This window comes from Alligator sinensis, unplaced genomic scaffold, assembly GCF_000455745.1.
Source record: "Alligator sinensis unplaced genomic scaffold, ASM45574v1 scaffold241_1, whole genome shotgun sequence".
NCBI classification, from domain to species: Eukaryota; Metazoa; Chordata; order Crocodylia; family Alligatoridae; genus Alligator; species Alligator sinensis.
The window spans coordinates 2,292,521-2,309,272 of record NW_005841894.1 but is presented as its reverse complement, the minus strand read 5'-3'; the positions used below and the strand labels follow the sequence as shown (position 1 = coordinate 2,309,272).

The 16,752-nt window shown below is 38.7% G+C and overlaps 1 protein-coding gene across 3 annotated transcripts in view; it reads right to left on the bottom strand.

Moving 5' to 3' along the window:
- Positions 1-16,752, bottom strand: part of PIBF1 (progesterone immunomodulatory binding factor 1) — a 194,286-nt gene that overhangs the window by 150,428 nt on the left and 27,106 nt on the right. For all 3 annotated transcript variants that reach the window (XM_006018133.2, XM_006018134.2, XM_025197308.1), the window contains 4 exons: positions 16,489-16,622; positions 15,619-15,727; positions 7,398-7,579; positions 3,010-3,135 (listed from right to left, as the gene is read on the bottom strand). In XM_006018133.2, coding sequence (XP_006018195.1) covers positions 3,010-3,135; positions 7,398-7,579; positions 15,619-15,727; positions 16,489-16,622 — 551 coding nt within the window. The remainder of the gene's footprint in view (positions 1-3,009; positions 3,136-7,397; positions 7,580-15,618; positions 15,728-16,488; positions 16,623-16,752) is intronic.

Below are 16,752 nucleotides of genomic sequence, written 5' to 3'. Positions count from 1 at the left end.
GGTGTGGGGGGGGGGGGGGGGGGGGGGGCAGGATATCAAAAGAGGAACCTTAAGGACCCCAAGGTGAACCAAGCCTACATCTGTATTTTACCTTCATGTGAAAGCACTCTTGCTCTCCTCCAGCAAACACAATGTTTAAAATACTTTTGCAGCTTAGTTCTAGGGGCACTAAATCCCTATTAGTAGGTACACAGAGGCCCCTGAATTTTTAAATGTGGGCAAACCAACATACATATGTATCTCTTCCTAATTTTGTTCTTGGAAACAACTGCAATGTCGATAAATGTACAGTGATATACCTGGGCAAAAATAACCCAAACGGTAACCTACATTATGATGGACCCTGCATGAGATATTATCACACAGGAAAGAGATTTTGGGAGTCATTGTAGACAGCTTGCTAAAAACATCAGCTCAGTGCTTAGCAGCCATCAAAAAGGCTAACAAAATGTTAAGATTTATTAAGAAAGGAATTGTAAACAAAATGAAAGTATTATCATGCTCCTTTATAAATCCACAATGCATTCACACCTTGAATACTGTGCCCAGTTCTGGTCCCCTCACCTCAAAAAGGATATAGAAGAACTACAGAAAGTACAGAGAAAGGTAACAAGGATGATTAGCAGTATGGAGCAGCTTCCATATGAGGAGAGACTAAAGGGCCTAGGTCTATTTAGTTTAGAAAAGAGACACTTGAGAGGGAACCTGATAAGGGTTTACAAAATACTAAATGGTGAAGAGAAAGTAAATAGGGATTTATTATGCACTGTCTCTCTCAGTAAAAGAACTTGAGGTCATAAAATGACACTAGAAGGTAGTAAGTTTAAAACTAACAAAAGGGAGTTCTTTTTCACACGGTGTGCAATTGCCTCCAGATGTTGTGGAAGCTGACAGCTGACCTAGATTCAAAAAGGAACTGGACAAATTACTGGAGGAAAGGGACATCAGTAGCTATTGAGCATAGGAGTTAGGGACAGATACAGCCTCTGACTGAATTAGAACTTCCTCAGCTTAAATACTGGTGGTTGCAACTGAGACGAACAGTGAGAAAGACATCCTGGTCATGACCACTTCACTCTCCTTTTTAGCATCCACTCTCTGCCACTATGTGACATAGGAGAATGGGCAGGATGTACCCATGGTCTTAGCCAATAAATGGCAATTCTTATGTTCCTATGAAAACTTCCCAAAAAAATTCAGCCCAAAGCAGATACCCGGCATGGAAAATTTAAACCCAAATGCTCTGAGCTTGGTAGTGTTATCAAGAATTGAAAATTATTTTTTATAATGGATAGTACCTTAGGCAAAATTAAATACAGTTGCTGACTACCTATTTGACAATAGCAAACTTTTGACAGAGTTTGTATCCAGTTAGAAACGGATGTATTAACCCTTAACTATGGTCTACATACACATTTCCTCCAAACTGCCAATATTGACATGGAACTGTTTTTCCAGTGAGTGATCTGGCATACTATCTGCAACGTAGATAGTATCGTCTTTAAACATAAATCTTACGTTAAGGTAAACACATAACTGGTTCAGTAACTACAGGCAAAGAGTAACTATTCATGGATCAGTGTTTGATTGGCAGAAGATCTCACGTGAAATTTCAGAGTGCTCGGTTTTGGGTCTAGTGCTGTTTAAATTTTATTAATGACTTGGATGCAGGGAGAGAGAATACTGATGCAATTTGGAAACGACACACTACCAGGAGGAGTAGCAAACACTTTGGAGGATAGAATAATAAAATTCAAGTTTTTAAATGAAGTCTGAGAATAAGACAAAAAGTAACAAAATAAAATTCATCAGAGACAAATGTACAGTGCTACACAGATACAAATACAAAACAGGAATTAGCTGGTTTGTCAGTAACATTGAGAGAAGGATCTGCGGTTCAGGGTACGTCACAAACTCAACATGAGTCAGCTACATGATTATGGAAAGTAAATGCGATTTCAGGTTACAACAACAGAAGCACTGTCGCAATATATGGAAGATAATAGCATTACACTACTTAGACTTAGATGAGCCACAGCTGAAGTTCTGCATCCAGTTTTTGGCTCCATATTACAAGTGGGACAGAGAAACTGGAGGAAATCCAGAGCTGATCAAGAAAGATGATAAAGGGGTTGGAAAGCAAGCCATACAAGGACAGGCTGAAGCAACTAGGTATTTTAGTCTGGAAAAAAAAGGAGATTTAGGAGGGGAGGAAATGACATGATGGCACAGCATTTCAAAGGGTAACAAAGATGGGAACATTTTTCCCTCACTACAGAGGGCAGGATGCACAAAAATGGGTTCAAACTTCAGCAAAGCAAATTTAGATCCAATTTTAGGAAAAATTAACTATAAAAAGAGTAGAAGAATAGAACAAGCTATATAGGGAAGATAAAGGAATCTTCTTCACTGGAGGTTTTTGAGATGCTGAATAGGTGTCTGAGATGGTTTAGAAATAGGAAATGGTACATTTGTGTACACAGTTAAACTAGATGACCCTTGAGATTACTACCAAAGCTATGTCATTTCAGACATCATTTTTCTGAAAACCTGAAAAAGCTTGCAATTCATTTTCCTCCATCTTCCTCATCACACTCAATTCATCCTCTTTTCCACATCACCTCAATCCCAACATTTACCTCCATCATGTACAATAAGTTAGATAACACATTTTATGCAAAATAATGTAATTACGAAATAACCTAGCACTGCACAGCTAGCAAGCCACAAATAACAAAATAGGTAATTTATTATAACAAATTCACTGCTGATATGATGCAGCAAAAAACTTAAAATTTAACTTTTATTACAAAAATATAATTCTATACTGAAGATAATTTTGTGTGAGCATATTTAAGTTAATTTAGAATGGGTCATAATTAAACCATTTTCTACACTTTGCCCATCCCTCCAAAAGAGAGAGAACTTACTCTAGATAAGACATACACTATTTTAGATCATTTTTACTTAAAATGGTCTACAGGTTTTTAAAAAACCCATCTTACCTACCTGTTTTCACGTTCATACATCTCCTTTGAAACACTTCGAAGCTGCTCAATCTCTTGATTTGTTTTCAATCTAATTTGTTCCAATTCTTCACGCAATTTGTTTTCATATTCTGTTTTATAACGATCTCTGAAAAATTAAAAAAAAAATCTAGCTTATATTATTATAATGTTGACCATAAATGTCAAAAAATGTGGTACTCTGCATAAGTACAGCTACATTTTTCTTTTCTTCCAAACACGTGATTTACAAGGTCTGTTAAAACAGTATCGAGACTGTGTGTGTATTTGTGGTACAAAGTATTGGGTGGGGGTCATGGCTTTGCTGAACATGTCTGGCATGCTGGGACTCCTCTGGACAGGTCTGCAGCTCATGGTGTTTCCTCAGTTTTCTGTGGCCAGCGGTTGAAGTAAAATTGTGTGTGTCCCCTTTTGTTATGTCAGAGTGTCCAGAATGTGTATGTATTTAATTTTGCATGAAAACTGGGAAAACAGCAAGTGAAACATTTGAATTACTTAAAATAGAATTTGGTGATGACACTATGAGCCGTGCAAGAGTTTTTGAATGGTATCGTAGGTTTAAAGAAGGATGATCATCGGTCAAAAGTGAGGAGCATTCCAGACACCCTTCAACATCCCAAAATGATGAAAATGTGGCAGTGGTTCACAGTTTGATTCAAAATGACAGGCAACTGACTGTCCGAGAGATTGCAGAAGAAGTTGGAATTTCTAATGGTTCATATAATTCAATTCTAACCGGCAATTTGGGAATAAAACAACCAGAAAAATGACCAGAAAAGTGGGTGTCCAACTCGTGGATGCTTCACCATGACAACATGCCTGCCCACTCAGCACAGCTTGTGAAGCAATTTTTAGCCAAACACTGTATCCCACAAGCACCACAGCCTACATATTCACCTGATATGGCCCCGTGTGACTTTTTTCTCTTCCCTCAACAAAAGAGAACCTTGAAAGGAAGAAGATTTTGTGATGTGGAAACCATAAAACAAAATGCGACTGAGCAACTTTAGAGATTCCACAAATTGCTCATCAGAGGTGCTTCCAACAATGGAAGAAACATTGGGAGAAGTGTGTGGCTGCAGAAGGAGCATACTTCGAAGGAGATTAAGCTGAAACCCCTGTAAATAGAATATTTTGTTTCCTACAGCATTAGTCTCAATACCTTTTGAACAGCCTTTGTATGCTGCTTATTTTATGCTTCCGTTTTCTTGTCAGAATAACTGGCCTACAATAACTGGGTGAAGACCCAGATGACTAGCAAAGGACAGTCTAGAGAAGCAACAAAATAATTAGAGGTCTATAAAACTTGATATCCAAGGAAAGCTTAGAAGAACTGGGGCTATTTAGTCCGTAGAGGAGATGACTGAAAGGGTATTTGAGAAAAGATTTCAAATACAAAAATGGTTGTTGTAAACAGAATGGCTCAATTATTTTCTCTGTTGTCCATAGTGGACTAGACAAGTAGTAATCAGTTTAAACTTTAAACTGCACCATGGAAAATTTAGACTGGGAATTAGGAAGAACCTTTTTCACTAGGAGAGTAGTTAAGCACTAAAACAAACTGCCTAGAGAAGTTGTAGAAACTTCCAAAGGTGGAAAGCTTGAGGTTGAATGCAACTATCTCCTGAGCTTAAACAATCATGTGGTTGAACATATAACTTGCTACTGGTGCATTTTACACACACACACACACACACACACACACACACACACACACACACACACACAGAAACACTCTTACAATATTTTTTTATGACTCAAGTAGGGTAACTAACCATTAACTAAGAGAGACATTTTCAAAAGTGCCCAGCACTGGTTTAATTATACTCTTTTTATGGTGAATTAACCAGCATGGAACACAGTAGGGAGGGAACTGCTCAGGCAAATTACATGTTTTGAGCTTTCATAAAACCTAGCCCACCATTAAGTTTCAGAAAAAAATACCCTGTTACAGGCAGGAAATAAGTCATGTCACCAGGTGCATTCTTGTAAAAATAATACAAAGTCCCAAGCTTTTTTAAAACAACAGTCCAAATCAGGAAGCATCTCCGACTTTAGGAGATAGACAAACAATCCTGGGACAATTGCTCAGAGGAACAATTTTTTTTCCATCTTGATGCATAACATATTAGCACGGTGTATTTCATATGCTGGAACAGAATGTTATAGATATTTTTAGAGAAATTTTTCCTTATAATGGAGAATGCTACAGAATGGAGGCCAGGCCTGGATAGGACAATTTTCCTGGTGTTCTTAGAAATAATATCTAGACTCAGAGGCAACTTAGTGTTACAGCAGGAAAGCAGGTCTGGGGGATTTGTGAAATAATTCTAACAACAGACTCTGTTATCTATTACTCACAATTACACTACTGCCTGAATATGTGATCTATCAAAGAAAACGTGGAACCTTCGTGGTCATGTGAAAACAGATGTACTGAGTTCAAAGGCACGTAGTTTCCTAAGATAAGAAGGAAGAACTCATTCATCCTTATGCATTCACACAAGATCTCTCTGGAATGATATCAGTCACGATCAAAACTGGTTTGCCTTGAAACAGAAGACATGCTGCACGAGCCAACTGAATTAGCCTGAGCTCCAATACATCTATGGGAAGATGAGTTTTCTCATGTGACATGTTTATGCCAACTGGTGTGAAGTTTCTTTGGCAGGCAGATGGACTTCAGTCATTTTTCTACAGAATAAAGGTAAATCATATCATATTGAGTGATGATTATACATGATTGATTGTGGATTAGTAAGCTTAGACAAGTTCTATATCTGAAAATTGTTTTGCAATTGAAATAGGAACTCTGTTCTGACCCCAAACATATCATTCCAGACTCTTGTAATCTAGAAGGCAGCAAGGATTGATCCTCCCTTGCTGATCCTGAGCCACAATATGACAAATGTGCAAAATGTGATAAATGCCTGTCATAAGGTGCCCTCTAGGGATGGTTGTGAAGCCCCTGGAGTCCCTCTAGCCTTTGCTCACTCTGCTGTCATTAAACAGTGACTCCTTTTCTTGCCCAACACACTTTCATGCATCTTACTTGTATGTGAGGGAGACTGCCTGGTCTTCCAAAATTGCTCTCTGTCGCCAGTGACAACCAGATATCTGTGGTCTCGTCTTCAGAGCTAATTGCATGGCTCTAATCCACCCCTACAACACACCCCATGTCTTGCAGGTGTCATCACTCACTGATACTACCTTCCACTTAGCCCCTCCTCTGGGCTCCTTGACCCTCTCTTGTCCCACACACTCAGGCCATCAACTCTCAGCCCCTCAATCTGGGCTCTGGACCCCTCCCTGAGTCCCTAGAAATCTCTTCCTCCCCTCAGCTGCTGGCTGTACTCTCTAAGTTGCCATTCCAGAGCTGCAGCCCTCCTGCTGAGTGATGTTCCTTCACCAGTCTCCAGGATGTTACTGCTGGCTTCACTGAGGTCTGGCTTTATATCCTGCCTATGCACCGCCTTCCTACAGGGGCAGAGGACTCCATAATCTGCCTGGCTGCACTTGCAGGCTTCCTCAGCACTAGCCTGTCTGCTTCTTAAAGTGGCAGGAGCCCCAAGCCCCTGCCACAATCCCATCTGTGATCTATTGAGGTAAGCTGCCTTAGGTGAGTCAATTGTCAAGCAAATGGTAAATTTGGCTCCACAATAGTATCTCTTGGCTCCATAAATATGCTGCCACTACACTGATGTTATCGTGTGATGTATCAAATCTTTGGAACTGGTCACCTGAATAGCAGGGCTCCAAACTGAAAAAAACATAAGGTTCTCACTAGAATTTTTCAGGATTCATTGTATACTAATAAAATAATTGCCATAAAGCAAATTTTCTCTCTGGGTTTCTTTAGTGTTGTAGATTGACTCCCAAAATCTTAAAAAAATTCTTTATATATTTCTCTTAAATATTATATGTAATACGAAAGGCAAGGATTTCTTAAGGTATTGATTTCCGTAACATGGAAGATAGTGAAATCCACCATATCATGGAAGATATCAAAATCCACCTTATATACTTTCTGGATCATCATGGCTACAACATCAGTCACAGTACCATAACATGGAAGATACTGAAATCTGTCTTCTCCCCCATCTTCCAGCTGTTTTTCATTACACTGTGCTGGTGTTTACTCCTTAGACCTAAAGAATGTCATGCATTCAAAAGCTCGCTAACTAACCCAACTATACAGTTGGTCCAATAAAAGAAATCCTAGCTTCTTGCATAATTCCTGTCATTGTAACACTACCATGTGATAGAAAAAAAACAAAGCCTAATTCTGATCTCAGTCATAAACAGATCTGAACAAACTCTTTTGAAATCAACAGACATTTACTTTAATGGGATTTTAACATAAGAACTTGCCTGGATGTTACATATTTCTCATATACTTCTTCTCTAGCTTTTTTGGCATCCTCCAACTGAATCTGGAGTCTTTCAAGACGATCTTCTTCATGGGCACGGCGAACACTGAGTTCCATATTCTGGTGATTAAGATAGTCTTTATCCTTTTGCAGCAAATTAACAGACTGCTGTAATGTTGTCACCTACAGACAAAACAAACTTATTTGATTGCAGTTGATAAAAATTAAAATTAAGCAATTAAAACATTAACATAAAAAGAATTTAATTCCCTTGTTATTGTTATAACTTAAATCAGAAGTTATAGATCCAATTCAAATGGAACCTAAATTTAACATAAAATATTTTAAGATCTAAACTTACTATGAAGAGCACACACCAACTGCTGAAACTTCCCTAGCCTGACGAAGGGTTTTTGAACCCGAAAGCTTGCTTAATAACTATTCTCCAACTATTTGGGTTGGTCTAATAAAAGATATCAAATTCACCCAAGGAACCTTGTCTGCCTATACCTCTTGAAACATTTACATAAAAATGCTGAATCTATAATCCTCTACCAAAACTTCAAGGGACACTATTTTCTAAATTTGAAAAAAAGGATATAACTTTTGAGGTCAAGCCTTAGAAATCTGCCACAACAGGTCATATGAATTAAGGGCTTGATCCTGTGGGGAATCCATAAGCAATGCATCATTCTCCTTTTTCTAATATACTAAAAATCTAAAATGTATAACAATTTGCAAACATTAAGCTTCATTAATTAATTAAGCTTCATTAATTAAACATTAGTTGCATAAATTAGTGCATAGTTATAGTGCACTTGTCTCGGTACTAAACATATACCAAAAATTCATGGAAAAATCTCTATTTATTTGTAAATTATATTTTAATCATTGTATCAATGAATGAGAATGCACCCATCTCTACAAAACAAACAAAACACAAACAGAAAAAAACTTCAAATTGATTATTTAAATCTTTCCATTTCATGTGAGATATTTTGTCTTGAGGTAAACTTTAATCATACATGTCACATCATGTTTATAAAAAAATTCAGTTGCTCTTAAAACCTGAAAATATGTAGCTTCAGTGTGTACTGTTTTCCTTTATATTTGCATGTGACTTTGCAAGCTTTAAATGAAGTGTCTAAAAATTAAACGGTAGTGTTTTATGTTTCTGGTGACTTTTTTAAAGAAAATTTGAGCAAGAAAACATATTTTAGTTATTAATCTAAATGATGATCCTGTAAACTCAAGATGTAAAAGACAAAACAAAACAAAACAAAAAAACCCCCAACAGATTGAGAAGCCTCTTTCTTCAGACATTACAACAGTAATACATTCGGTAAGTTACATTATGTTGTCATGACATCTGTGCAACCACAAGATTTTCAGTGAAATTTTTCAGATGTAATTTGTTCCTCAGTCTCAGCAATCTCTTCTGCCATGCTACACATGCATGGCAGGATACATGATTATGGGACCAGGATCAGATCCCAGTTATGCCAATACTAGTTGTCAGTGCAGAGAAAGCCCTTGCACTAGCAAGTAGAAAACTGAGTGCCCAATGAACTGGTGTGGTGTTGAACTCACTTCTGTTCAGTCCCAGACCTGTTCTGTTCTGTTCTGTTCAGACCATACTGAGGCTGATCTCAGACCTCTGCCTTGTAACTGGCATCAGGCTGCATGGCTTATTTTCCATGCTATCATCTCATTAATTTCATGGAGTGTGGCCAGGTCACTATTTAAGACATGATTAACTGGTTAATCACCTCTTAAGTGTAACATCTGCCAAGGGCCTGAAGTTTCTTTAAAATATACTGTCCCCAAACACACTCTTACTAATGTGTTTGGTTCACAATCTGTTTCAGCTGGAAACTTTTTTGCCTTAGTAATACCCATAAAGAGGGGTCTAGTCCTGCTTCTCCCTGTGCCCTTGTATTGAAGGCATTAGGGCAGTGCATACTTCCCACTTCTCAGTTTCTTCTCAACCAGAGCTCTATGTTACTTTTGACTCTGGGGAAAAGGAGGAGGGCAGGGTCTGAATGTGTATGTAGACAATACAACCTCAAAGAACTTCATTTTGTGAGAAGCAATTTTACTTTCTCTTAAAAGTAACTGTCCACACCATTTGCATTAATGGATGACTCAAAAGCATGGCCACGTACATGAAAGTGAATCTTGAACTCCCCTTCTTAAGCAAACAGTAATTGGAGGACTGGTCTGTCAAGTTCATCGTCTGCTCTAGAGGTTTCTGTGGTGGCATGAAGCTTCATAAAGGTATGAAAGAAGCTCCAAGTAGCTGCTTTGTAGATATCAGTTGTGGCAATGTTACACAGGGATGCTATATACCAGTAAGTAGTCTGGGCTCTGGTGAAATGTGCCCTATTACTAATAGTGGGTTCACCTCAATCTTATGTTATGTCAAAATTATTTATAATTTTATATAGTCCAAGATCCATTTAAATAGTCTCCAGGCTTTTATCCTTGTGATTTTTGATCTCACAGCTACCAATACAGCCGAGGTGACTTTCTGAATGGCTTGGTTCTGTGAAGGTAATAATCCAATGACCTTTTCACATTTAGGAAATTCAGCAAAATCTCTGCGTAGGAGAAATCAGGTTGTGGGAAGAAAACTAAGCAATTAATATGCTGCCTGAAATGAAAGTCTGTGACACCTTTGGGCAGGAACTTGGGCTGAGTTACAAAGTTACTTTATCTGGGTAGAATGTAGCATGGAGGGGAAATCTTCCACTTGTACTTGGATCTCAGCTACTTGCCTTATTGATGTATTTCCTATGAGGAAAATTTGTCACGGACAACCATGCCAACCAGGGAAGATGGGTTGGGACAGGAATAAAGATACCTGGTTAGAAACCTCCTTCTATTTTAAGCAAGGCACCAGGCCTTGCAATGGACCCAAATGCCCGTTGTGTCACCATATCAATACAGACCATGTCATCACTGAACCTAATAAAAAGGAATACAACAACCAAGGTTCGTTCACCTGCAACCCTACCAATGTCATATATGCTGTCTACTGCAGAAAGACTGAATGCCTTTACAATACAAGAATAAATGAACACCAATTTGACATCAACTGCAGAAAGACACAAAAGCCTGTGGTAGAACACTTCAACCTCCCCAGATGCTCCACTGAGGACCTCAAGATTTGAATGGGAAACGGTGAAACAAGAAATCACCCACAAACTGTACTACATTATGTATGGTTTAAACAGGGACTATGGATTCTTAACTCATTACCTGGATTAGCTTTTGTCATCATCTTTGTTCCTATAACTTTACTATTCATTTGCTTTTCTCTTCTAGCACTTCCCTCCTCCCCCTCTCCTCTCCTCTCCCTTTTGTATTCTAATTTCTCTCTCTTTATACTCTGCTTTCTCCACATCCTTTCACAGCATCTGAAGTGAACTTGGTTTCACAAAAGCTTGTGCTCTATCTATATAATCTTATTTAGTTTATAAAGGCACATATTGGCAGGTGTTTTGCCAGTAGGTCAAGGTTATTATTCCCCTCTTTTCAGCACTGGTGAGGCCACATCTGGAGTACTGTGTCTAGTTTTGGGGCCCCTACTACAGAAAGGATGTGGACATATTGGAAAGAGTTCAGCAGAGGGTGACAAAAATGGTGAGGGGGCTGAGGGACATGACTTATGAGGAAAGACAGAAGGAACTGGTCTTATTTAATATAGAGAAGAGAAGACTGAGAGGGGACTTAATAGCAGCCTTCAACTACCTGAACGGGGATTCAAAAGAGGACGGAGCTAGACTGTTTTCAGTGGTGGCAAATAACAGAACAAGGAGCAATGGTCTCAAGTTACAGCAAGGGAAGATTAGATTAGATATTAGGAAGCATTTTCTCACTAGGAGGGCAGTGAAACACTGGAACAGTTTATCCAGCGAGGTCGTGGACGCTCCATCCTTGGAGATTTTCAAAACCCGGCTTGACAAAGCTTTGGCTGGGATGATCTAGTTGGGGATGGTCCTACTTTGAGCAGGGGGTTGGACTAGATGACCTCCTGAGGTCTCTTCCAACCTTAATTTTCTATGATTCTGCACTACCCTGAATTCTATTTCTGTCCAGCAGTGGGGTGGCAAGAGACTAAAATTTGCCAGACTGCTTTGACCAAGTCCATTATGGCCTTGTTGATCGCTAGAACTAGCTGGATCAGGCTTGCTTGGTGCCATATACCTACATGCAGTGAGACTGTTCAGACACCTCCTTTAGGGAGATGTTTAATGAACCTGACAGTTTTTTACATAAGTTCTTGGAAGTTCCTTATATATTTGGAGGATTATGGCACTGAAAGACTGGGGCAATACCAGTTTATACTCATTTTGCCCATGGAGCTTTTGTGGAAATACTGTGGAAATTCCTGTGGTGAACTGAAGCACAAATTCACTGAAGCTGCTTTGAAAGAGCATGGGTCTCTGGGTTCTCTCTCCTATTATAACAGTCTCCAAAAACCTGGGGACACTCAAAAACATCCCCAGCGTAGAGGCTCTCAATGTCAATGGGCTCTCTGAGCCTTGTGGGATTTGTTTGTATATCTTCTGTGTATCACAGCCCAAAGCTATTCCATTTGTGCAGGACAAGACAGTGCTATACTAGGGCATACTACACTAATTCCTGTAATAAAAGCACACACAGTCTTGATGTGACGCTGCAAACAGGCACAGGCTCTGTTCTCATTCTAGCACAGTGGTTAGAGTCAAGGCACCTTTCACTATAACCAAATTTTCCACACTCACATTATCAGAAAAACTGTAGACCACTGCCTGAGGTGCTGGGGTCTATCACTTGTTTTATGTGGTGTTACTGTGAAGGTGAGCATCTACAGAGCACTGGTTGGAGGACTGATCTAGGTCCTAAGAAAGCCAATGAGCAGCATTCAGAGAAGGAAAACTTAGCCAGTGTCGCAGCTGGGCCAAGGTACTGGAGGGCCCATGCCAGAGGAAGGCACTGGGCTTGGAGATTATGCTGTTCTGAGCTGTCAGTACACAGTCCAATTCCCAAGTGAATTTCAGTGCTGAGGTTTACAAAATAAGCCATACCAGATGTAGGGTACTTAGTTAGAACTAGGAAAATGGCACCTCCACAACAGACACATAAAGTCATCAGATCACCACCTGGTTCCATCATCACAGATGAGTTTGACAGCATCACAGTCCCCTTGAGGTGTTCGTGAATTGTGATCTCTGAATGGCTCCATGCCAGAGTGCTCTCCCTGCCCTTTACACTCCAAGCTGTATGTTTTGGCACTGGGAAACGCTGGTAAATATGATTTGGGCCTCTCTTCAGCTCTTGTGGATATCCTCCAGGGCTCAGAAGTCTCAGGGCCAGGTAGGATTCCTAGGGCAGAGGGCAGCTACTGGCCAGGATGGAGACAAAAGCCTTAAGCAACAGGGGAAAGAGAGTTGACCTCCCCGCCCCCCCCAAACAAAACAAAACAAAACAAAACCAACAACACAAACTTTCAGCAATCCTCCTAGTTCAGTGAAGGAATATTTTAAATATTAAACTATTGCTGTTAAAGCATGATTTTTGGGCGTTTTCTGATGAAGGACATCAGGAACAGAAAAAGTACTCCATCTTAAGTTAGGCAGTTGAGAAGAGCCGAGGAGCCCGAAACACAAAGCGGGGAGAAGGTGGTGGGGAGGCGCTAGAGTGCACCGTATGGATACTGCTACAGTAAGAAAGTCTCCAGATGAAAAGCAAGGAATGAAATGTACCCATTAGAGAGCATACTGATGTAGACGAGTGAAGGAAACAATTCTATTTAAGTGCTGCATATGAAGGAATCCATCTCTTCCTGAGGCTAGCTTTGCACTGCAAATGATAATCATGAATTGAAGAAAAATTCTGTAGCTGCTAACAGAAGCAAACAAATTTCTGAATACCAAACAACAATAGATCTTCTGACGGAAGAGTCATTTTATAAAGCATTTTTCAGAATGGAACTGCACTTTACATAGGTCAATTCTTCCCAGAGGCACTTTTCCCCCTGTTATTTCTCAGGTGTCTAACTTATCTCATGAAGATCACATTTAAATGAAAAATAGTTGTTATACTTTAAGAAGAATCCACACCATATAGCATGTGTAAGCACTTCAAATTGTAAGTTCTTCTGATCAGGAATTCTCCTGTGTTTCTATACCATTAAAAAGAATGGCACCATCTGTAATGTTTCTAAATGCAAACTTCAGACCATTATTTTGATGATGAAAAAGAGCACATTTTTTACTTTTATTACTTCATAAATGAGCATCTGGGATAAAACAAAAACAAGTTATTTACAGGAAGAGAGATTTCTCAAAAGGTGTTATCCACAGATTCCACTCAATGTCAACATGCAAAATTAATTTCTTTTGATCATAAATATTGTCTGGTACTAAACTTGCCCCCTACAACTACCCACAACTCGAAATTCCAGAGAGTAGGGCAAACCCAAACCAATTCTTAGTTTTGTCATGAACACAAAAAAATCCCAGCGGAGCAGAACTCTTGTGGAATTAGAATGAAATACAGACAGGTTATGAAATCGAAGAACTGGTTGCTGTAAGGTAAGTACACATTTTTCTTTTCTGTGACAGATTGAGCACATTGATTCCCATCTTCGTGACTAGCAAGCTACCATCTGCTTGCTTGTAGATAGGTAGTACAAGTCCTATTTAAACAAACCCTGTGGGACAGTATGCAATGGGCAGACACTAAGCTTCTATTCTGATCTGTAAGCTTCTGTTAAAAACAGTGGTTTGTAAATGCATAAATCAAGAGCTATATAGCTGCTTTACAGGTTTAAAGAATAAGAAATTCCTCAAATAGGCAAAAGAGGCTTACTAAGCCTTACTATAACGTTTTGATTCTAATATGGAAACTTGTAACATGTTCTACAGGTGGATACCCAAAATTTGATCCTCTCTGCAAGTATACAGGTTGCTCTAATTCTGGCAACACAGACTATGCAAGTCTGAGGGTTCTGACTAATTTTAATCTAAATAAAAAGGCCATTCTCATACAACATCAAATGTGTAAAATGTAGCTTTCTCTAAAGTGGAATAAGGTTTGGGGAAAAACAAAAAACAGGAAGGAATTAATCAATTTATGCAGAATTCTGAGAAAATGTTGGTCTCAGGGAGGGACTAGAGTTGGATGACAGACAAGAATCCTATGTTTATGAGGACATTGTACAAAGGGATCCAAAATTTTCCCTACCTTTCAAGCTGAAATATATCTTACTAATATTACACTAAGGTCCAAGAGAGGGCTTCCACACAGAGAAGAAAAATATCTAAGATCCTTCATGATTTTTTTCATGTTTACAGTTGGAGGGTACAGGATAGTCTTGAACAGGCGGATGCTATGCAGATATTGCTGCAAGACAGACACGTACGCAACTTAAACTCCAGAATGTTTCAGGATCAGAAAACAGTCCAACATGTTTGTAATGGTTATGCCAAGGAAGAAAGCTAATGCAGAAATGCGTAAATAGAAAATCTATCTCCAGTTTTAGATTCATAAGTAGGCCTGACTGGAATTTCCTGCTGCTTTAGAACAAAAGTTGGTGGCCAAGCCAATTTATTTCACTTAGAACATTCAGCTAGTGTCCAGGTTGTCAGATGTAGAGAAGCTGGGTCTCATTACTGCTCTGTAGCCACGTTAAGTAGAGTGGTAAGTGACAGGGTCTCTCTGTACAGGGAATGGTGGGGCATGGGAGAAGGGAGATGTAGATTACCTAAAGCATGTTTAAGGTATACATTTTGCCAACACACAGAAAATAAACTATACTAACTAAATATTATAGGTGATGCTAAAAGTAATCATGCAGGGCACAAAGTAAATGGATATTAGCAATGTTTTGCCTCACTGGAATGGGTAATTTGAAGGAATTAAAGGTCAGCAAGCTGTGTTTGCTATTATGCTTTTGGGTAGAAGTGTACAAATGTTCATACTCCCTATGCCTGAAGAAGGGTGACTGCACCCGAAAGCTTGCTAAGAAGTTTTTTCCAACTACTCAGTTGGTCTAATAAAAGATATCACATCTACTCAAAATACCTTGCCTATCCAAGAGTGTTCAAGATTCATGTTCGGCTTCAACAGACATTGCTAGCCAAAAGAATCCACATCTTGTATACCTGGGATATGTGCACACTAAGCATGGAATTAATGCAGACAACCATTCAAACAAGAACTCTAAAGTTTACCTCTTTTGATAAGTCATTCCTTTCTTTGGCTTGTGCTTTGTGTGATATGTCTAGTATTTCATATTTTCTCCTGAGCTCTGATAATTCATGTTCAAATGTATCTCGTTCACTGTTACAAAAAAAAAAAAAAAAAATCAGATTATGAGATGCATTTATTTTCATTTCAGTAAAACAAGTTTTCAGAACTTGCATACCTCTTCAGTATCACCCAATTCTTCAAGATCATCTAACACTGAGCTTTTTTCATCCTTTCACTTAATGGGCCACTACTGGTGTAAAACCTTTCCTTCTTCAATTCTTGTCAACTAGAACATCTTTCTTGCTTTATCATTACCTTCACCACTTCAGCTATTTGCAAATTTTCCCCTCTACTGTACTAAACTAGTCTTTTGAGGACTCATTTTGCAGAGACTGGCTGAGAGTGGATGAATATCCTTAAGTTATTTCATGCCCATAGTTCTAAGAGAAACTAGAGAGTAGTTACAAGCAACTGTTCCTCTGCCATGTAGGTTACCTCTTGCAGCATGTCAGAGGAAAATTAGGTGACCAAAAAAAAATTAAAAACATTTTTTTAAATTTGGTTCCTATTACTTTGGTGGAAACTAGGTTGGCTACACTTCTGGAAAATCAGGCACCCAAATTATGGATTTTTAGAAAAATATGTATCCAATTTGTAAGTTTTCATTGCCATATTTCTTGCAAAACCAGAACTGAACAATTCCTCACCTTGATAAATGAATATTTTGTCTATTTTACGGTTTGCGTGTATGTGCAAGTCAAAAAACATAGAACTGAACCCACATTATGAGATGCAACTTTCATTAATAAACAAAGAGACATTTCTACTCATAAGCAGGCAGGCACACTTACCATTTCACTTTATCATAGTTCTCTTGTCTATAATCACCTTGTTGAATCATCTGTTTTGTATCTGCTAATTCCAACATCAAACGTTGACATCTAATCTCAAGTTCTGAACGACTTCTTCTCTCATCTTCATAACTCTAGAAGTAAAAATAATCATACTTACATTAAGATTTGATTTAGTATTTGCTACAATAAAACCAAATTAAATGGAAAGATTATCCCCAACAGAACTTAATTTAGATTAAGCAGTCTACTCTTAAGTGTTCA